Source organism: Lithobates pipiens, unplaced genomic scaffold (assembly GCF_037356315.1).
Source record: "Lithobates pipiens isolate NorthernLeopardFrog02 unplaced genomic scaffold, aLitPip1_a1.2 Scaffold_18, whole genome shotgun sequence".
In the NCBI taxonomy this organism is placed as follows: Eukaryota; Metazoa; Chordata; class Amphibia; order Anura; family Ranidae; genus Lithobates; species Lithobates pipiens.
In genome coordinates, this window is record NW_027507758.1 from 555432634 (window position 1) to 555455534 (window position 22901).

Here is a 22901-nt window from a genome sequence, read left to right on the forward strand (position 1 = left end):
CCCAAGTTAACACATAAAACCTGGCCTGTTAGTGAGCCCTGAGGACAGGGTTGATGACCACTGGATTAGAGTAATAGCATTAACCTCTACTAGTCTCATGCATCATACTTCCAGTTTGTATTGAGGAGGAAACATAAGCGCCAATTTAAGTGTAGTATGTATGGTAAGAATACAGGTAAGAATACCGGTACTCAGAAGAATAAAAACATCAAAGACATTGAGCACTGTAGTGCAAGGACATCAGTGGAGCTGAACATCAGGATGGCTTCTGTGTTATGGCACTCGGGAGGACCGCGCCGAGTGACATAACACAGAAGCGTGGGTTCCGCCGCTTTCTGGAGTCCTAGAACGCACGGGGCGCAAAGTCACTTCCAGGACGCGATGCAGAGGAAAAGCAACACGTTTGCCTTGTAGGCCTGAAGAAGGAGCGCATGCTCCGCTAACACGCCACCTTTCATTGTGTCCCAGAAGTGACGTCATCACCGACTCCCTGTGCATCCCAGGACTCCAGGAAGCCTCAAAGTCACTGGCGCTCTCCTCCCAAGTGCCATACCACAGAAGCCATCCTGATGTTCAGCTCCCCTGATGTTATTGCACTACAGTGCTCAATGCCTTTAAAGTTTTTATCCTTGTGAGTACCAATATTCTTACCTGTATTAAATCAGCATACATACTACACTTAGATTGGCGCTTGTGTTTCCTTCTCAGCTGTTCCAGAGCTGCCTCTTATTTCCCACTGAGCTGCCTTCCAAGGTTCATTTATGTATGGACATTATTGACTACTTTAATGGAATTTCTATTACATCACATTGCTGATTTGAATATATATTGTTTTCATTGGGTCCTGCTGGCTCACACCGGGCTCAGTGCGTATTCGCCAATTATTTATGTGTGTTGTTTGGTATTGTCTTATGCAGCATATCCCCAGTCAAATATGTATTATGGCCATACTCTCTGACTCTCATTTCCTCTATTAGGTCTGCAGTTTCTGACAGTCCTCTCAAGCATTACATAGAACAGTGGTGTCAAACTCAAATTCATCAGGGGCCGCATCGGCAGGATGGTTTCCCTCAAAGGGCCGGTTGTATCTGTAAGGCAGGGGTCAGGATTGCACTATGTACAGAGTGCAGGGGTCAGGATTGTGCTATGTACAGAGTGCAGGGGTCAGGATTGTGCTACATATAGAGTGCAGGGGTCAGGATTGCGTCAGGTAGGGTGCAGGGGTCAGGATTGCGCCATGTAGAGTGCAGGGGTCAGGATTGCATTACGTACAGAGTGCAGGGGCCAGGATTGCACTAGGTACAGAGTGCAGGGGTCAGGATTGCACTACGTACAGAGTGCAGGGGTCAGGATTGCGCTACGTACAGAGTGCAGGGGTCAGAATTGCGCCACATAGGGTGCAGGGGTCAAGATTGCACTACGTATAGAGTGCAGGGGTCAGAATTGCATTACGTACAGAGTGCAGGGGTCAGGATTGCACTACGTACAGAGTGCAGGGGTCAGGATTGCGCTACATACAGAGTGCAGGGGTCAGGATTGCATTACGTACAGAGTGCAGGGGTCAGGATTGCGCTACGTACAGAGTGCAGGGGTCAGGATTGCGCCCCGTAGAGTGCAGGGGTCAGAATTGCGCCACATAGGGTGCAGGGGCCAGGATTGCGCCATGTAGAGTGCAGGGGTCAAGATTGCACTACGTATAGAGTGCAGGGGTCAGAATTGCATTACATAGAGAGTGCAGGGGTCAGGATTGCACTACGTACAGAGTGCAGGGGTCAGGATTGCGCTACATACAGAGTGCAGGGGTCAGGATTGCATTACGTACAGAGTGCAGGGGTCAGGATTGCGCTACGTACAGAGTGCAGGGGTCAGGATTGCGCCCCGTAGAGTGCAGGGGTCAGCATTGCGCTATGTACAGAGGTCAGGATTGTGCTATGTACAGAGTGGAGGGGTTAGGAGTGTACTATGCAGTGTGCAACATCTCATTACCACCCCTCCTCCTTGGTTCTGACCTCTGCACCCATCACTCTCCTCCCATCCCCCCACCTCTGCACATATCTACTGCCACATGGACTTCCGAACCCCCCCCCCCCCCCCCCCCCAGTTTCCTCACATCTGCACTCTCTCCTACCTTCCTACCTGGCCCAGCTCTGGTACCTCCCCATATAGACGGCTCCCTCCATTTGTATTGGGCTATAAGTTAGTACCTCCTCCTAGGGTGGAACTCTGTGTTCAGTATCGGTACTAAATAAGCAGCACAACACTGTCTCTCCAACAACACAAGTGCTTAAAAAGCCCACCCTCAGGACGCAGCCCACTGGATGGAAAAAAAAAACAGAGCTGTCAGCAATCATTCGCTGGAGGTACTGGGGAGGCGAGAGAGCAGAGGCAGAGACAGAGCGGCGATAGAGGCAGAGACAGAGTGGCATTGGAGGCATAGACAATCCATAGGCATAGGAAGAATAGTGCCCCATCATTGGTGTCAGTAGGAAGAATAGTGCCCCATCATTGGTGTCCGTAGGAAGAGTAGGGCCCCATAGATGATGTCAGTGGGAGGAATAGTGTCTTGTATCAATAAGAGGAACAGTGCCCCAAGGGCCAGATAAAGGCAAGCAAAGGGCTGCATCTGGCCCCTGGGCTGCAGTTTGGAGACCACTGCAGTAGAAGATAAATTTATATTGCCCAAGGAGAACCACGGTGACCACAATTTTTTGAACTTTTTCTCTATGCTGATATGTCAATCTCTCACAATATTGTTAACTGTTTTTCTATTGTGGGAATTAGGGAGGAGTGGGATACAACCACTGAAGTGCCAATCATTTTCTAGCTAGAAAAAGTAGTCTCATAACTAGTATTTGAAGTGTTCAGGTCAATACACCTTCTGGGATTACTTCCACTTTAAAGAGGAACTCAAAGTGGTTCTAAAGCTTTAATCTTAAGGCATTTTCTGCATTAAGGTAAAACATGTTTTGCACTTACTGTGACCCCCCCCCCCCCCCCCAAGCACTTACTTGAGTTCTGTATTGATCCATCACTGTGCCCATTTGCAGTTTTGCTCCCCTGTCTCTCTTCTCACAGGAGGATCAGGCAGCTGCGGGAGCCATTGGCTCTTTCTGCTGTCAGTCAAATCCTGTGAGCAGAGAATGGAGTGAGCCTGCACATCTGCCCCCATAGCAAGCAGCTTGTTATGGGTGTAGACACAGGATAGGAGGAGCCAAGATTGCTGGCAGGGCACCCCAGAAGAGGAGTTTCAGGGCTGCTCTGTGCAATACCACTGCACAGAGCAGAAAAATATATCATTTTTATTATTTTAATTTTAAAAAATTGCCTTTAGAAATGCTTGAACTCTGGAAGCAGGAAAAGGACAAAATCACCATTATTACATACTGTGCCTCCCAACTTTTGTACTTGGCAAAAAGTAATAGCTTGAAAAGGAAAGAGATACTGTATGGCGTGCTTAGTGTGCCATGGTGCAAAATGGGAATGTCATGGGTCATTATCCCCCGGGACTGTGATATCATAAGGGGCTGGGTCACCATGTGACATCACCTGGTGATCCCGCCCCTTATACCTATATAAGTCGCCGCACAGCGACCCCCCCCCCCCGCGCCGTCATTACAGCCGGAGAGAGCGTTGTGTCAACAATGGAAGAAGAGAAGAAGAAGAAGGTGGAGACAGCGACAAGACCAGGCCAACGCTAATTAAAGAGCTGTAATGCCGCGTACACACGACCAGACTTATGTCCAACAGACTTTCGAAGGAGTTCTGACGGAGTTCTGACAGAGCTCTGACTGACTTTCCGAATGAGTGGACTTGGCCACACACAATCACACCAAACTCCGACGGATTCGAACGTGATAACGTACGACTGGACTCGAATAAGGAAGTTCATAGCCAGTAGCCAATAGCTGCCGTAGCATCGGTTTTAGTCCGTCGGACTAGCATACACACGAGCGGATTTCTCGGTAGGAACTGGGTCCGGCAGAGTTCTGGCGGAAAAATTTGAAGCATGTTCCATTTCTAAAGTCTGTCAGACTTTTGCGAATCAAAAGTCCGTTGCAGCCCACACACGATCGAATAGTCTGCCGGAATCATTCCGTCAGACTTTTGATGTTGAAAAGTCCGGTCGTGTGTACGGGGCATTAGAAGAACGGAAGAGCGGGACAAGACCCCCGAAGTTGGAAGAAGACCCCCGGACTGCGAAATCGACAAAGGAGAAAGCCTGGCTCCTCCACTAGTAAAAGAGAGGTAAAAGAGCAAAAGATAGCCTGGTGAGAAGACCCCTGAAATCGGAGGAAGACCCCCGGAGCTGTCTAATAAAGTACTTTAAAAACCTGTGTTGTGTTTTTTTTTATTAACACTTTTTCTCCTCAGGTGAATAGGTAGGGGTACCATGTACCCCATACTCATTCAAATAGGGTGGGGGCCGGCATCTGGGGGCCCCCTTATTAAAGGGGGCTCCCGGATTCCGATAAGCCCCCCGCCCACAGACCCCGACAACCAATGGCCAGGGTTGTCGGGAAGAGGCCCTTGTCCTCATCAACATGGGGACAAGGCACTTCCCCAAAGCACCCCCCCATGTTGAGGGCATGCGGCCTGGTACGGTTCAGGAGGGGGTTTGCTCACTCCTCCCCACCCCCTTTCCTGATCGGCCGGGCTGCCTGCACAGATAAGGGTCTGGTATGAACTTTGGGGGGACCCCCACGCCTTTTTATGGGCGTAGAGGTTCCCCTTAAAATCCATACCAGGCAACGGGGCTAGCAAGGTGTCAATCTTGCCGATGGAGGCAGGGACATTGACTTCATTCGCTAGTCCCATCTACCTGGAGTCACGTTCAAAATGAACGGACTTTACTCCGTGTGTGGGCAAGTCCGTTCATTTCAAAAGTCCAGCGTACCTCTGAATTGTCCGCCGAACCTAGTCTGCCGGAAAAGTCCGGTCGTGTGTGGGCAAGTCTAGTTAGGAAAGTCCGGCGGGCCTCCGCTGCAAAGTCCGGCAGATTGTCCGCCGGACTAAGTCCGCGGATAGTCTGATCGTGTGTATGCTGCATAACAGGTTTTCTTCTAAGATTGCTCTGTATTTGGCTTCATCCATCTTCCCATCAACTCTGACCAGCTTCCCTGTCCCTGCTGAAGAAAAGCATCCCTACAACATGATGCTGCCACCACCATGTATCACGGTGGGGATGGTGTGTTCAGAGTGATGGGTTCCACTACACATAGCGTTTATCTTTTAGGCCAAATAGTTCCATTTTGGTCTCACCTGACCAGAGCACCTTCTTCCACATGTTTGCTGTGTCCCCCACATGGCTTCTTGCAAATTGCAAACAGGACTTCTTATGGATTTCTTTCAACAATGGCTTTCTTCTTGCCACTCTTCCATAAAGGCCAGATTTGTAGAGTGCACAACTAATAGTTGTCCTGTAGACAGATTCTCTCACCTGCAGCTACTCCAAAGTTGCCATGGGCCTCTTGGCTGCTTCTATGATTAATGCTCTCCTTGCCCGGCCCATCAGTATATGTGGATGGCCATGTCTTGGTAGGTTTGCAGTTGTGCCATACGCTTTCTATTTTCGGATGATGGATTGAACAGTGCTCCTTGAGGTGTTCAAAGCTTGGGATTTTCTTTATAACCTAACCCTGCTTTAAGCTTCTCCAGAACTTTATCTCTGACCTGTCTGGTGTGTTCCTTGGCCTCCATGATACTGTTTGTACACTAAGGTTCACTAACATACCTTAAATAGGAAACACATACCAAGAGAATACCACACTCATCCCTTGATCTCCCCGACTTTGCAATCCTTTCAACAAGCTTGCGAAAAACATAAAATATCATCTATTAACAGTCCCATGACCCCACTACGCCTGAATCCAGAATTTGAACCTGGCAACCATCCAAACTTTCTTGTAGATGGATGGCCACACCCAACGGTTAGAGCGGAACATTTCTATATCAATAATCACCTCCTTTCCCAAGATGAAATCGATACAAAAATGGCAAAAGACTCCTTTCCCTTCTGGAAGTACCTACAACACAGACACTTTTTCCACGTGCCTAATCTCAACGCACAATGGTCTAGACCCTTAACCAATTTTGAATCTTTATGTAATAGCTCGGATCCCCAGCGTCATTTGATATCGACGACATACTCCTTGCTTTTTTCAGACCTCGCAACAGAAAAACACCAGACAAACATACAATGGGAAAAAGACCTTCATTTGACCCTGACTGGTAGTGAGTGGGAAAATATATTTAGATTCGTCCACAAGGGATCGGTAAATGTACAAACACAAAAAACACAAGAAAATGCATTTAAGTTGGCAACTAGATGGTATAAAACACCCCTAAAGCTGCATCAAATCAGTCCGACAAACCCTACAAATTGTTGGCGCTGTACAGACACCCAAGGATCTTTCCTACACCTCTGGTGGTCTTGTCCGAAAATTAAGCCAATCTGGGCCAAAATACATGATATCATTCAAACAGTAACTACGCTTGACTTAGACCTTTCACCTGCCCAATTCCTATTGCACCACTCCAATTCACCCAATAGATTATACTTTCAATCTCTTGCCATGCACATGGTAAATGCAGCCAGATTATGCATCCCTCTTAAATGGAAATCCCCGGTTATCCCCACTGTGCAAGAATGGCTTCAACTCATTGTTCATATAATGACCATGGAAAACTTAATCCACCAAGCCAAAGACACACCTACAAAATTCACTAACACTTGGTCATGCTGGATCCAATTTATGTCTACTGACACGTTTAAATACTACATGGGCACCTGATTCTTATGAAGTTATCCCCCATCATTCTGATACCCCAAAGGGTCGGTCTACTCAACTATAAGCATCCCTACCTCCACATATCCCTCCCTTCTTTCCTGCCTCCGCCTTCCTTCTGAAGACCATAAGCCCCCTCCCCATACCCATATCTGATGCCTCCCTAATGCTGGAACTCTCCCGATTTCCTCATGTAAATACCCAACATCACTTTTTGGGGCCCCCCCATTACACCTGACAGCTGGAAAAAGTTGCACGTGTTTATACACTTCTCTGATATATCACCATGCTAAACTGTACTGATCTTTGTACCTTCTTTCTATATCTAGCTGTGCACATTGTATAATTACCATTGGATGCCTCCATACAATTGTACATGTTTTCAAATATTCTCTCTTGTTGTTAACTTCGATTTTGTACCCTGTTTATGTACATTTTCAATAAACATTAAAAAAAAAAAAAAAAAAAAAAAACATACCTCTGAGGGCTTCACAGAACTGCTGTATCTTATCTTATCTAATTAGGTGATTTCCGAAGGCAATTGGTTCCACTAGATTTTAGTTAGGGGTATCAGAGTAAAGGGGGCTGAATATAAATGTACGCCACACTTTTCAGATATTTATTTGTTAACATTTTTGAAAACCATTTATAATTTTCCTTCCACTTCACAATCATGTGCCCCTTTGTGTTGGTCTATTACATAAAATCCCTATAAAACACATTTATGTTTTTGGTTGTAACATGACAAAATGCAGAAAATTTCAAGGGGTATAAATACTTTTTTTAAGGCACTGTAAACAAACACAGGAGCGTTAAATTGAAGTAATTACAGGTATGCATCTTTGGGGGGAGGGTGGATTAGGACTAAGGCCTGGTTCACACTGGTGCAACACGAAAGTCCTGCAACTGTTGCTCCAACTTTGCCCTGCGACTTTGGTTCGGTATCGATCCAAATTCAATGCAATTTTAGGGACAGAAAGGATAAGTGCACTTTGTTTTAAACCATTTACTAGTTCCTACCACCTGACACTGATGCATCTACTGCAAGTTTGTAACTTTGATGGTGACTTATTCTACACTGTGCCTGTATATAGAGGTGGTGATCTTGATAGAGGCAAGGCTTTACTGCCTTATATCAGAGATTTTAGTAAGGAGAATAGCAAGCAACACAGTAGTGACATCTCCAAATCTCACTCCAAATCTCAGTACCTTAGATCTCACACTGCCAATATACAGCTATGCAGCTGGAGGCACAGGGGGTGCCTAGGCACACTTACATACCAGGGAATGCCCTGCTTTTCAGAATAAACTGAAGACATTTTCAGTGCCCTGCTTAGGCAAATGTAACTTTTCTAAATGACCTTTATAACATAGTAAAACTTTACTTTTTGCTTTCAGGTCCACGTTAATGCTTAAAGCTTAAACCAGAACTTCACCCAAAATGATAATTTTTTGGGGGGGGAGCGGGTACCTAGTTCTGAGAGGTACCTGTTCCCACTTCTGCTTGGATCGCGTAGGTGATCTAAGTGGAAGTTCGCCCCCTCTCCCATGGCTTTCTGGTACACGTCACAGGTCCCAGAAGGCTGCGGGACCACTCACAAAGTGGAAGCCAGTTGTGAAGCCGCAAGCTGTCACAGTCGGCTTCCCACACTGAAGATGCCGGTGCCAGGAACCCGGAGACTAGTAAAGAGTTAGCAATGGTGATGATGGCATTGGATCCCTGGAGAAGCAAGTGTCCTTTTGTTAAAAGTCAGCAGCTACATGATTTGTAGCTGCTGACTTTTCTTTTTTTTCTAGAGTGAAGAACTGCTTTAACTATGGGCAGATACTAAAAGGCACAAATTACTTCAACTTTGTAATCATTAATACATCAAATATATTTTTCTAATTTAAGCAGAGTAAGAACCTGTATCTGACTTGGTATCAACCTCTTGCAATCCCTGTACAGCAGAGCTCTGACTGATAGAGGGAGGGGCAGCACAACAAGGATCTAATCAGTTGTGTGGTAGTCTTTGGGTGCTAACAAGAAACATGCTGCTAGGGGGGATGATAAAAGTGAAATAGAAATTAGTTTATGATTGTTCTGCTTTGATTGTTCAGTCACAGGCTGGGGAGGGACAAGATCTGTAAAGCCCCATACACATGGGCAGAATATCGACCGGTTCAACAGAAACCAGCCGACTTGTGTGCACAGCAGCCTGTCCAACAAAAAACAGCCAAATGTCCGGCTTCTGTCAAAGGGGCATGACCAAAAAAGATCTGCTGATCGGCATCCAAACAGCGCTCTCAGCCAATGGCTGTGAGTGCTGACCGTTGTGTTCCGGTGGGGGTGGGGATAGTTAGTACAGAGAGCTCCTCTCTCGCTCCTCAGTTTTTTTTTTCTTCGGACTACTGGATTGAACGAAAAAAAAACTGAGAGTGTGTACCTATCTTAAGTGTTACTTAACTACAGCAGAAAATATTAGGTCTTCCGCCCTGCCAGACAGGGCTGTGCTGTGTGGTAGGGTTGTTTGAATCTATAGATGGGGAGAAATACAACTCCTTTGACAGCTAAAACTGGTCCCTTATATAGTATATTTTATTTGTGTATTTATCGGTTTTGCCCTAAGTTCAGATTTAACATTTTGTGTTTCTTTGCAGAAATTCCTCACTCTCGCCAGCAACCTAATTGATCCTGACTTTTCCCCATTGTGGAGAAGCTCCTCAAGTCCACCGGCTTCAAAAATGCTACAGTCTGTAGAATGCTTCTGCCAACTCCTGCAGACAGGAAATCAAAGTTTTGAGATTGACCTTGAAAATATCCAAATAAAGGGCAACTCTTATGAGCAAGGAAGTGTGGGAGAAGATTATCAAAAGAACTTTGCCACAGTCAGCCTATCAATAGATAAGCAGAAGATATCATCACTCCTTCAACAAAACGACCTCAAGATCACGAGCGTGGTGTTCAGCACCATCGGAAACCTCTTACCAAGTACGTTTCAGAACAGCAATGAGTCACAGCTAAACAGCATTGTGCAGTCTACTTCAATAAAGTTGTCAGATTCAAGCTATGCTTCAACCAATATCGAAATGTCATTCGTGGTGACGAATACTTCGCGTAAAATGTATTCTCAGCACTGTGTGTTCTGGGACTTCTCTCTGCCAGGCTTTGGTGGTTCTTGGTCAGATGCTGGATGTACATCAATGTCGGGGACTAATATGACATTCTGCAGTTGTAGCCACTTAACCTCCTTTGCCGTACTCATGTCAATCAATGTAGATTCTTTGGCACTAATTGAAGAAATTACTTATGCTGGTCTTGGGGTTTCCATATTGTCTCTTTGCATCTGTGTCTTCATAGAAGGCTTCGTGTGGAAGACAGTTACGAGGACCAATATCTCATATTTCCGACACATCTCTCTGATCAACATTACAGTGTCCTTGCTGTGTGCAGACGTGTTCTTCTTGTCATCTGCCTTTCCTTCAATAATCGCAAAGCAATTGATCTGCCTGTCAATAACCTTCCTAAACCACTTTTTCTACTTGGCCCTTTTTTTCTGGACCTTTGCTCAAAGCGTAATGCTCCTCCACCAACTCCTTTTTGTGTTCCACCATCTACGAAAAAGGATATTTGTCTCCCTATCATTTACTGCTGGATATTTTTTCCCAGGCATTATTGCCGCTGGCACTTTGTTGTATTATTACCCAAAAGGCATATACCGCCATGAAAAAGTCTGTTGGTTGAACCCAGAAAGCGGAGCTATCTATGCGTTTGCGGTCCCAGCTGGATCCATTATTGTGTTTAATTTCCTTACCCTGCTGGTAGTGATAGCCAAGTTGTCCCGACCATCAGTTTCTGAAGCCAACCAAGCAGATAAGGAGACTGCTAAGAGCATCCTAAAGGCCATTGTGGTTTTAACGCCTGTGTTTGGGTTAACCTGGTCTTTTGGCTTTGCCTTGTTAACGAATCTTGACGATCTAACAAGACAAGTCTTTACCTATGGATTTGCTGGGATGAATGCTTTTCAGGTAACACACAGCCCAAGAAAAATAGCTAATGTAATTATTGATTATTGTATATTAGATCTTAAAGCAAATGTAAAGCCTAACTGATTGACATTTGCTAAAACGCAATTTAATTAAAAACATTTCTGAGACAAAATACTTTTTTTATCTTACATTTTTCTGTATCCCAATGCTGCTGATTTTGCTCATCTTTCAGCCACTTCCTGTTGTTTACCTCATTTTGCTATCCCCCCCCATTGGCTCTACCCCTGACTTCACCCCCTTTGCCCTGTACATGTATACCCCACCTTTTTAATGAAGCACCCCCTAAAATGCAGCCTCACCAGCGCCCACCAAATGCAGCCTCATCAGCGCCCATCAAATGCAGCCTACCAGCACATATCAATGCAGCCTACCTCAATGAATGTTTGTTTGCTTCCATTCATTCGGGAGTCAGGACACAGACATAGGCCTCTGCTGAACCTCTGACACTATGTGTGAACGAAGGTGCATCAGCCGGCTGATGCTGAGACTTAGTTGCTTGATGCAGAGAGAAGAGAGTAGGAACACCAGTGGTCAGGCGCCCTAGGTAGCAGTGCGCCCTAGGCGGCTGCCTAGTTTGCCTAGTGGTAGCACTGGCCCTAGGTTGCCTGAACAAGGATCAGCAGGATAGCCATGTGCTATTTTAATGAAAGCTGCAGATTTAAAAGTCACAACAATATATTAAATCTTATTTGAGGTTTTAGTGATCGTGTTTAGTGTCATATTTTTAAAACAAAAATGTTATGTTATGTAAAAGAGATATGAAAAGCATTCACATAAAAGTTATTGTTCCTGAAGATGGCGTAGGTCAATGAACATGACTAAAAGTAGAGAACCTGTTCATAGCGACAGTCATGTTTCATCTTTCATTGCTAGGGACATTGAAAAGAGAACTGATAGGCCATTATGAACAAATTTTGGAGGTTTTTTTTGGAGAACTTTTTTCTTAAGTTTATTTTTATTTTTTTGTTTGAACTTTGTTTATTAGGTTCCGTCACAGCTTCACAATCATGGCACAAGATGTGTTTAACAGTGACAGACAGTCTCAAGTTTTAGCAGTAATAATAAGAAAGAAAACATATAGGAACAAAAAAAGCATCATGATGATATAGGAAGCTAGTGTATACAGTGGTGTGAAAAAGTGTTTGCCCCTTCCTCATTTCCTGTTCCTTTGCATGTTTGTCACACTTAAGTGTTTCGGAACATCAAACCAATTTAAACAATAGTCAAGGACAACACAAGTAAACACAAAATGCAATTTGTAAATGAAGGTGTTTATTATTAAAGGTGAAAAAAAATCCAAACCATCATGGCCCTGTGTGAAAAAGTGATTGCCCCCCTTGTTAAAACATACTATAACTGTGGTTGTCCACACCTGAGTTCAATTTCTCTAGCCACACCCAGGCCTGATTATTGCCACACCTGTTCACAATCAAGGCATCACTTAAATAGGAGCTGCTTGACACAGTAAGGTCCACCAGAAGATCCTTAAAAGCTACACATCATGCCGAGACACAAAGAAATTCAGGAACAATTGAGAAAGAAAGTAATTGAGATCTATCAGTCTGGAAAGGGTTATAAAGCCATTTCCAAAGCTTTGGGAATCCAGCGAACCACAGTGAGAGCCATTATCCACAAATGGCGAAGACATGGAACAGTGGTGAACCTTCCCAGGAGTGGCCGGCCACCCAAAATTACCCCAAGAGCGCAGCGACGACTCATCCAAGAGGTCACAAAAGACCCCACAACAACGTCCAAGGAACTGCAGGCCTCACTTGCCTCAGTTAAGGTCAGCGTTCATGCCTCCACCATCAGGAAAAGACTGGGCAAAAATGGCCTGCATGGCAGAGTTCCAAGGAGAAAACCACTGCTGAGCAAAAAGAACATCAAAGCTCGTCTCAATTTCTCCACAACACATCTTGATGATCCCCAAGACTTTTGGGACAACATTCTGTGGACCGATGAGACAAAAGTGGAACTCTTTGGAAGGTGTGTGTCCAAGTATATCTGGCGTAGAAAGAAAACTGCATTTCATAAAAAGAACATTATACCAACAGTAAAATATGGTGGTGGTAGTGTGATGGTCTGGGGCTGTTTTGCTGCTTCAGGACCTGGAAGACTTGCCGTGATAAAAGGAACTATGAATTCTGCTGTCTACCAAGAGATCCTGAAGGAGAATGTCCGACCATCTGTTCGTGTACTCAAGCTGAAACGAACTTGGGTTCTGCAGCAGGACAATGATCCTAAACACACCAGCAAGTCCACCACCGAATGGCTGAAGAAAAACAAAATGAAGACTTTGGAGTGGCCTAGCCAAAGTCCTGACCTGAATCCTATTGAGATGTTGTGGTATGACCTTAAAAAGGCCGTTCATGCTCGAAAACCCTCTAATGTAACTGAATTAGGACAATTCTGCAAAGATGAGTGGGCCAAAATTCCTCCAGGACGCTGTAAAAGCCTCATTGCATGTTATCGCAAACGCTTGGTTGCAGTTGTTGCTGCTAAGGGTGGCCCAACCAGTTATTAGGTTTAGGGGGCAATCACTTTTTCACACAGGGCCATGATGGTTTGGATTTTTTTTCACCTTTAATAATAAACACCTTCATTTACAAATTGCATTTTGTGTTTACTTGTGTTGTCCTTGACTATTGTTTAAATTGGTTTGATGTTCCGAAACACTTAAGTGTGACAAACATGCAAAGGAACAGGAAATGAGGAAGGGGGCAAACACTTTTTCACACCACTGTACATTTCGATACCAAGGCTGTGATAGTCTGACTGATCAACTATAGTTGCCAATATGCCTCGGCCTTCCTCAGTGTGGCGGTCAGCCGGGCCCAAAGTTCTTTTACTCCATCACTTGAGCCGCGCCATTCCCCCCATCTGGGGGGGGGGGAAATAATCTGTGGCAGCCCGCGCACACCCATGCCCAGGATCCACAACAAAAGAAGGGGGCAACCATGGCCTCCTGCTAACCTCCGGCGTTTCCCCCGGCTTCCGGGCACGCCCCGGCCCCGCGGCACCCCCCATGGGGGGGGGGCGCAGCTCACTCCTTTCCCACCTAGTGACGGAGTCATCTTCAACTTAGCTATCATAGGGAACCTGCATTCTGGCCTTTTTATATCTGAACCTTCCATTCACAATAACTATTGAGATAAAGGGGGGGGAAGGGCAGGGGGGGAGGGGATCGGGAGGAGAGGGGGAAAAAGGGTGGTTAGTGGGGTAGGGAAAAGGCAGGGTCTCACCTTGGTCTTGTAGGGTGCCTTGTGGCTCACTCCGGACTATCGATCGCCAGACAGCTGCTTCCTCTTGGCTAGAAACAAATATGTTATGTGCGTGGTCTGCGCTCTAGTTTTGTGTATTACATTAGCGTTCTCCTCTAAGGTTGCTTAAGTGACCCAGTGTTGGGTCTGCTAGTTTTAATAAAGACACATCCAGAGTAGAGGGTATATGGTTAGTATCAGGGAAGTGTTCCGTCCATTTTGACCATATGGCCCTATGTTGGTCCTCAGTACCTTTACTTTTTGCTACCCACTCCTCTGCCTCTCTAATCTCATCTACCCTGTGTATCCACTCCTCTCTGCTTGGTACTTGTGTTTTCTTCCAAAAGATTGGAAGTAGTCTCTTGCCTACGTTTAGTACGTAGGGCAATGCACACTTCTTGTAGCGGCTAACTGGCATGGGAGGGATATATAAAAGGAAATGATCTTGGGAGAAGGGGACGTCTATCCCCAGAACTTCTTTGATTTGGTCCTGCCAATATTCTTCTATATATATTCTTCTATATTCCATTCCCACCACAGGTGCAGCAGGGTTCCCCGGCCTCCACATCCCCACCAGCGCTCTCCCGAACTGGCTGAGTACATCCGTGCCAAATCCGTGGGGACCCTATACCAGCGTGTCAGTATCTTGTAGTTTGTCTCCTGCATCTTAGAATCTATAGAGCTGGAGTGTGTAAGCTGGTATAGGTGTGCTAACTGAGATTCAGAGAGCACTTTCCCTAGATCTCTTTCCCAGGCATGCACGTATATTGGCTTGGAGGTCGAGGCTGAGGACCCCAGCAGCAGGTATAGCTCCGAGATCATGCGTTGTATCGGGTCTTCCGCTGTAAACAGCCTTTCAAAAGGTGTAAGCGATGTGGTATCTCTTATAGAGCTACCGTGGACTTCAAAGAAGTGGTGCAATTGTCTATATTTCCAGAAGTTTAACTGAGGTCTCCCAGGCCTTTCCTCTAGGGATTCAAAGGGCTTCATCTTGCCATTTCTTAGCAGTTTACCACAGCTGGCATTCTTATCTTCCACCCAGGCACCAAAAAAGCCAGCGTGTTCCCCTGGTCTTAAGTTTTTTTTAATAGTTTTATATTATATGCATCTGTGATAAAGCCTATTGTTCTATATTAACTACAATTACAGTCTGAATATGCACTACATTACAAAAGTACTGGTACGCGTGCCTTTACACGCACATGAACTTTAATGGCATCCCAATCTTAGACCCCTTTCACACTGGAGGCGTTTTTCAGGAGATTTAGCTCTAAAAATAGCGCCTGTAAAAAGCCTCAGCTGCAAACCCAGTGTGAAAGTCCGAGTGCTTTCAGACTGGGGTGCTGCGCTAGCAGGGCGTCACAAAAAGACCTGCGAGCAGCTTATTTGCAGCGCTGTAGGAGCAGCGAATACACCGCTCCTATAGCACCCCTAGCCATTGAAATCAATGGGCAGCACCGCTGTACCACCGGCAAAGTGCTGCTGCAGTGGCGTTTTGCGGGGGCGGTTTTAACCCCTTTGGCCGCTAGCGGGGGTCAAAACCGCCCCGCTAGCGTCCAAATAGCGCCGTTAAAACAACGGTAAAGCGGCGCTAAAAATATCGCCACTTTACCCCTGATGCCCGGGTGCTTTCAATGAGAAAGGGCTCTAAGTCCGTAGGGTTCAATATTGAGTTGGCCCACCCTTTGCAGGTATAACAGCTTCAACTCTTCTGGAAAAGCTGTCCACAAGGTTTAGGAGTGTGTCTATGGGAACGTTTGACCATTCTTCCAGAAGCGCATTTGTGAGGTCAGGCACTGATGTTGGACAAAAAACCCTGGCTCGCCGTCTCCGCTCTAAGTCACCTCAAAGGTGTTCTATCGGGTTGAGGTCAGGGCTCTGTGTGGGCCAGTCAAGTTCCTTCATACCAAACTTGCTCAAACATGTCTTTATGGACCTTGCTTTGTGCACTGTTGTACAGTCATGTTGGAACAGGAAGAGGCCATCCCCAAACTGATCCTACAAAGTTGGGAGCAAGAAATTGTCCAAAATGTCTTGGCATGCTGATGCCTTAAGAGTTCCCTTCACTGTAACTAAGGGGCCGAGCCAACCCCTGAAAAACAACCCCATACCATAATCCCCCCCCCCCCCTCCACCACATGAGTTTGAGGGGTGGCCCAACACTTTTGGCAATATTGTGTGGATGAGTGAGTTTGGGGTCAAATATTGCCATAGACACACTCCTAAACCTTGAGGACAGCCTTCCCAGAAGAGTTGAAGCTGTTATAGCTGCAAAGGGTGGGCCAACTCAATATTGAACCCTACGGACTAAGACTGGGATGCCATTAAAGTTCATGTGTGTATAAAGGCAGGCAGAAGTAACAGTACGTGGTAGTCTTCTATGAAATAAATAATTAAGAAATCTGTTTGTAAATCAATACCACTCACGTCTAGATCATCTTTATTTTAAATATCTTACATTCCAATATAAAGCTATAAGACACTCACAGCAGATGTTATGAATTTTCTTCTACATAGACCATTGTATATTGGATGTTCACTGTTAATTTGTATACAGATTAATATGACACCTCCATTGTAGTCCATGATGATTTTAGAAATTTATTAGGAAACCCAAAACTCTCTCAGAACAAGAGACATTAGACTGATTCCTTTTTTACAGGCCACAAAGCTACATGTTGGCATCTATAAGGCCAGATTTATGCTTCCTTCCTTTTATTTCCTTCCTTCCCCTCCTAGGCCAACTGTCATTTTCTGAATTCCTCCTATGCCAGTCAGTTTATATTGTCTATGCAGAAATCTGGCCTCTGTGTCTTTATAAACTGTTGAAGGTGGTGTATTGTTCTGCATAATCCATTAATTTTTTTTTTTATGCTGCATATTGACAGAGTGTAATGGGCAGACACACCTGGATGGATTCTTATGCCATGTACACACGATCAGACTTTTCGACGGACCAGGTCCGACGGTCTTCTTGACTGATTTTCGGCAGAGTTCCGACTGACTTTCTGAATGAACGGACTTGGCCACACACAAGCACACCAAAGTCCGATGGATTTGAACGTGATGACGTACAACCAGACTAGAATAAGAAAGTTCATATCCAGTAGCCAATAGCTGCCCTAGCGTCAGTTTTTGTCCATCGGACTAGCATACAGACGAACGTATTTTTATACCGTGCACAGTCCTGGCAAGCTAGAGGAGAGATCATACCAATAGAGTTTTTCTAAGATAATTAAGAAACTCTTAGGCCTTGTACACACGGTCGGACAATCCCATGGAAAATGTCCGATCGGACTGTGTTGTCGGATAATCCGACTGTGTGTGGGCTCCATCGGACTGTTAATCCGTCGGAATATCCGACGGACAAAGTTTTAGAGCTGGGCTATAAAAATTTCCGAGAACATGATCCGATCGGACTTTGTCCGATTGTGTGTAGAGAATTCCGATCAGACAAAGTGCCACGCATGCTCAGAGCAAATTCCTAGACCAAAGCTATTGGCTACTAGCCTGAACGTAGTCCCGTCATAACAAAATAACGTCATCACGTTACGCACGATCGGATTTTCCGACAACTTTGTCCGACCATGTGTAAGCAACACCAGTTTCGGACAAAATCCGACGGATTTTGTTGTCTGAATGTCCGACCGTGTGTACAAGGGCTTAGATGTTTTAATTCTCCATCCTCTACCAAAACCTGAATTACATGTTTTGGGTGCACTAACCTTTTAATTTACTAACATTTTGTTGATGCTTTTTCTTTTCAACCTTTTCACAGGGCTTCTTCATTTTGCTGACTTGCATCACAGAAAAAAAGGTAAGCTTCATCTATACACTGGTTACAAAACGAACGATATTTATGTGTACATATATCCAGATTTTTGGAAATGCTGTTCTTCCATTTTACTGTTGTCCCACTGTAACTTTCCCCATGAATCAGGTGACTTACTGTATATATATATATATATATATATATATATATATATATATATATATATTCAATTAAATGATAGGTCCCTTTTATCTGGGTAAAGTGGAATAATGTTTGGAGAACTCTATAAAAAAGTAATCTCACTTACAAAATGAAAGTAGTAAATATGAGTTTGGGGTAGGGTTGTTTGTACAGAATTTGAAGGTTAGGTTGAAGATACAACAGATTGAAAAACAGTTTGTTTATAGGATTGCAGGTTGGGGATGTGAGTCTACAGAAACAGGCTAAAGCCCCGTACACACTATCAGATTTTCTGCTGATTTTTGTCTTCAGATTTACCAAAACCATATAATATCAGGTCAAACCTTAGGAGTTTCAATTTGTATGCAATCAGGCAGGACCCTGCACTACATGGTTTTGGTATGGGGCTTTACTCAGATCTCTGATGTTGGTACTATTTGAATGAATACCCAAGGTCAGTGGAGGACTAGAGGGTATTTTCTGTTTTATCACAATGCATATCTGACTACAGAAACTCATAATTTACAGCTTTCCAAGCTCAGAGGTGCATCTCACTTAAAATCCAATCAACATCTATTCCTTTGGTTGCCTTCTCTAAAATACTCCTGAAATGACTAAACATGTTTAAGGGACTCAAACTGATAGAAAAGTGTAAATTCTTTAATTCTCTTGTGGTTAATTTTAGAACAATAATTTAACAAAATCCTGCATTGTTTCTTTGCCCATATCTTGTTTGCTTTGTATTATTTGGCATATTGGTTGTCTTCTTATCATTAAACATCAGTGAGTCACAGTTAGTATTATTACTGCAATGTAACTGTTGTTCTATCTACATTTAGGTGCGGGAAGCACTGTTCAACAAGGGGTCCCCGGCTGTAAGTTTCATTTTTGTAGTTTAATTGGAGAATATTCGATATGGGGTAATTCAATGTATTGGCTAACTAAAGAGAAAGTAGTGAAAGCTTTCAAGGCATGCTGAAATCTTCTTCAGGTCATAAGAAGTCCGAAGAATGGGCCGCTGTGCCTTAAAGTCTTCTACTGCAATCTGTTTTGTTAGCCAATATATAATTACCCTAAATCAAAGCTTCTACTGTTGTCGATGGCTAACACCATACAACATTCTGCTGCTAAAGTTCTACATGGAATAAGAATATGTTTTTCGAAGACAGGGCTAGTAGCGTTGTAGCACTGATGACGGGGGCTAAAACGTTGAAGGGTCAAAGACTAGACACTGGTGCTTAGATTGTCTTTGCACTCTTACGTCATCATATTCCCCTGAGGTTTCCAGGAGACATGAGCTCACTATGAATAAATATATGCCTATCTTTGAGTACTGATCTGATCGCCATAACACATCACATCACCATTACCATTGCACATAACATCTCACTGCTCTGAGTGAAAAACTGCTGGAATTCGGAAAGGTGAACAGCAGAACGGAATAAGTGTCACCTCTTAATTCCATGTTGTTTTTGCAGTGTGGTGACTGTTCCTGCTTGGAGGATTGTGAAAGACACGGCACACTCAGGCACTGACTGGTCACTATAATAGTATATAATGTAAAAGCTGAATACAACATCTGGCAAAGGGGATTCTTCCATTCCATCAATGCTTTATGAAGAGTCTGTTAGATTTCTCTTCTTCATCCTGTGGCCATCATATCGCTCACCATTTCCTCCTGACCCGGCATATACCAGATATAACCAAATACATATGATCAATGTCAATAATACATAAAACTAATAACTGACTGGTACTTACCGTATATCATGCTAATATAAAACAATAGAATAACTAATAGAAAATATTTTTTTTATTTCCCAGAAAACCTCCACAGCCACAACATTGTCCACTTCTGAGGCTTCTAGTGACCACATAAAGAAGAAGTGAGGGCCCAGAGTACTATGATCTCATTTAATGTATTTTACTACATTCATCGAGACTAAAGGGAAGTTCATGCATTGCCTATATAAGTTGATTAGGTTATCTTTGCCATGTATGTTAAAAAAATTAAATATCTGGTGTATATATGTTTGTGTGATCATATACAGCAGTGGTCATCAACCCTGTCTTCAGGGCCCACTAACAGGGCAGGTTTTATGTATTACCTTGGGCAGATGCAGACTAGAATACTGCAATCACTGAGCAGCAAATGATATCACCTGTGATGTAATTCAGTTATCTTGCAAACCTGGCCTGTTAGTGGGCCCTGAGGACAGGGTTGGTGGCCACTGGTATACAGTATGTACCTGTAAACTTAAAGGGAATTAAATGTCTTTTGATTCATAATATATATGTAAAATTGATCAGCTTGATGGAAATAATTTGATCAATGTGTGTTAATGTCTAAAAAAAAAACAAATTCCTATATTTAACATGTATATCTGGATGTACTTGGCGGCAAGCATATTTGCTTATTAATAAATATTCGATCTCCGAACTCAGGTAATATTACTTAAGCTCCCTTCCTTAAAGTGGTTGTAAAGGCACAATTTTTTTTGCCTTCATGCATGAAAGTGAAAAACCTTCTGTGTGCAGCTCCCTCTTATACTTACCTGAGCCCCATCGTGATCCAGTAATGTGCACGAAAGTGAAAAACCTTCTGTGTGCAGCTCCCTCTAATACTTACCTGAGCCCCATCGCAATCCAGTGATGTGCACTAGAGCCTCGGCATTCCGAGGACTCTCCCTCCTAATTGGCAATGGCTCCCGCTGCTGTCAATCACAGCCAGTGAGCCAACGAGGAGAGAGAGGGGGCAATGCTCTCTCTGTGTGTGAATGTTCAAGCAGAGCAGTGGCTCTGGAGTGAGCCAGCTTGGGTGCCCCTAGAGTGAGCTGCTTGTTCAGCAGGAGGGAGGGGCCAGGAGCACTGGTGGGGGAACCAATAAAAGGAGGGACCTGGGCTGCTCTGTGCAAAACCAGTGCACAGAGCAGGTAAGTATAACGGGTGTTATCAACCACTTCCCACCCAAGGCATATGATGTCCTTGACTTTCAGTGGGAATATCTAAATGATGCCTGCAGCTACAGGCATCATTCAGATATCCTTGTTTTCAGCCGGCGATTCTGTGCACCATAAGAATGATCATAGTGGCAGTTCCACCGCTTGATCATTCTTACAGGCGATCCCCCCCCCCCCTCCTGCCACCATCCGGTGCTTCTGCGTGCTCTCCCGTGCCATTGGGGACCCGGAGAATCGGACGCCGCCAAATGACGACCATAGAGATTTCTGGTGACCAGATGGTGACCAGATGGTTGACAATCATCTCTATGACTGTCAGAGGCCCAGGTGCGATGTTATGGCATCATGTCCAGGCCGCGGATGTAAACAAAGCCACAATCTGGGCTGGTAAGCATGAGATCATGGATTTTTTCCAGCCTGGAGGAGAGATGTGGGGTATTATTGGCATCTCTCCATAAAGAGGACCTGACGCGAATGATTCCTATTTACAAGGGATGTTTACATTCCTTGTAATAGGAATAAAAGTGATTAAAAAAAGTGTAAAAGAAAGTAAAATAAAAGATAAAATTAAAAAATAAATAATTTAAAATGCCCCGGTCCCCAGTAGCTTGCGCTCGGAAGCGAATGCAGGCGTTAGTTCCACCTGCATATGTAAACACTGTTCAAACCACACATGTGAGGTATTGCCGCGTACATTAGAGCACACAATTCTAGCACTAGACTTCCTCTGTAACACTAAACATGTAACCTATAAAAAAAATCTAAGCGTAGCCTATGGAGATTTTTAAGTACTGAAGTTTGCCGTCATTCCATGAGTGTGTACAATTTTAAAGCGTGACATGTATCTATTTACTCAGCGTAACATCATCTTTCACAATATACAAAAAAAATTGGCTTAACTTTAATGTTTTGTTTTTTTAAATCATGAAACAGTTTTTATAAAAAAAAAAAAAAAACGCCTTTGAAAAATTGTTGCGCAAATAACGGGAGAGATAAAAAGTTGCAACAACTGTCATTTTATTCCCTAGGGTGTCTGCTAAAAATTTTTTAAAAATTCTAGCAAAAAAATGATGATTTTTACATGTAGGAGAGGAGTGCCAGAATAGGCCCGGTATGGTAGTGGTTAAAAAAAAAAACTTTTAATATCACTTTAAGCTGCTACACACAACTTATATATCTGCTGGGAAATAGTGTTACTAATTACAAATAAATATGGTACAGTGCTATATGAAAATGTGTACACTGTGACTCCAATCTCCAATAGCTTTTAACAATAAAGTGCTATAAACCACATAGTACATGCAGGGCCGGATTACCATAGGGGCTATTGGAGCTGCAGCTCCAGGCCCCTTTCTCAAGATAGGCCCATTTGCCCAAATTTTTTTTTAAAAATCATAAAAAAAAAAAAAAAAGATTGACTTTGAGGATTGTAACTCGGCGATCAGGAGTCACAGAGACCCCACATTAGGGTGGTAGGTAGCTAAAGACCCACTCCAGCACTGGTTAAAATATGGGTCTGCTATCATCTATGGTTCCGGAGATACAGGGCTCCTTGCGCAGCCTGTCATAAGCTACATACAGAGCGGCAGTATAGATACAAGCTGGAACACTCTGCAGCAGACTGAGAGGATGAACTCACAGAGCTTATAATAATTATTTGTATATTACTTATGATAATTAACCCCTTGGCAACCAGGCCCATTCTGAGACTTCTCTCCTACATGTAAAAATCATCATTTTTTTTATTCTACAAAATTACTTAGAATCCTCAAGCATTATATATTGTTTTAGCAGACACCTTATGGAATAAAATGGTGGTCTTTGCAACATTACATGATATTTGCGCAGCAATTTTTAAAAAATTTTTTGGAAAGAAACCGTTTCATTCATAAAAAAAACACTGAAGTTAGCATGA

At 44.0% G+C, this 22901-nt stretch overlaps 1 protein-coding gene across 1 annotated transcript in view; it reads left to right on the top strand.

Moving 5' to 3' along the window:
• LOC143988965 (adhesion G-protein coupled receptor F3-like) overlaps nucleotides 1-20466 on the top strand; it is a 60538-nt gene extending 40072 nt beyond the window's left edge. The window contains exons 14-17 of the mRNA XM_077488925.1: nucleotides 9426-10793; nucleotides 17853-17891; nucleotides 18866-18901; nucleotides 19851-20466. Of these exons, the coding sequence (XP_077345051.1) occupies nucleotides 9426-10793; nucleotides 17853-17891; nucleotides 18866-18901; nucleotides 19851-19916 (1509 nt within the window). The 3' untranslated portion in view covers nucleotides 19917-20466. The remainder of the gene's footprint in view (nucleotides 1-9425; nucleotides 10794-17852; nucleotides 17892-18865; nucleotides 18902-19850) is intronic.
• The last annotated feature ends 2435 nt before the right edge of the window (nucleotides 20467-22901 follow it).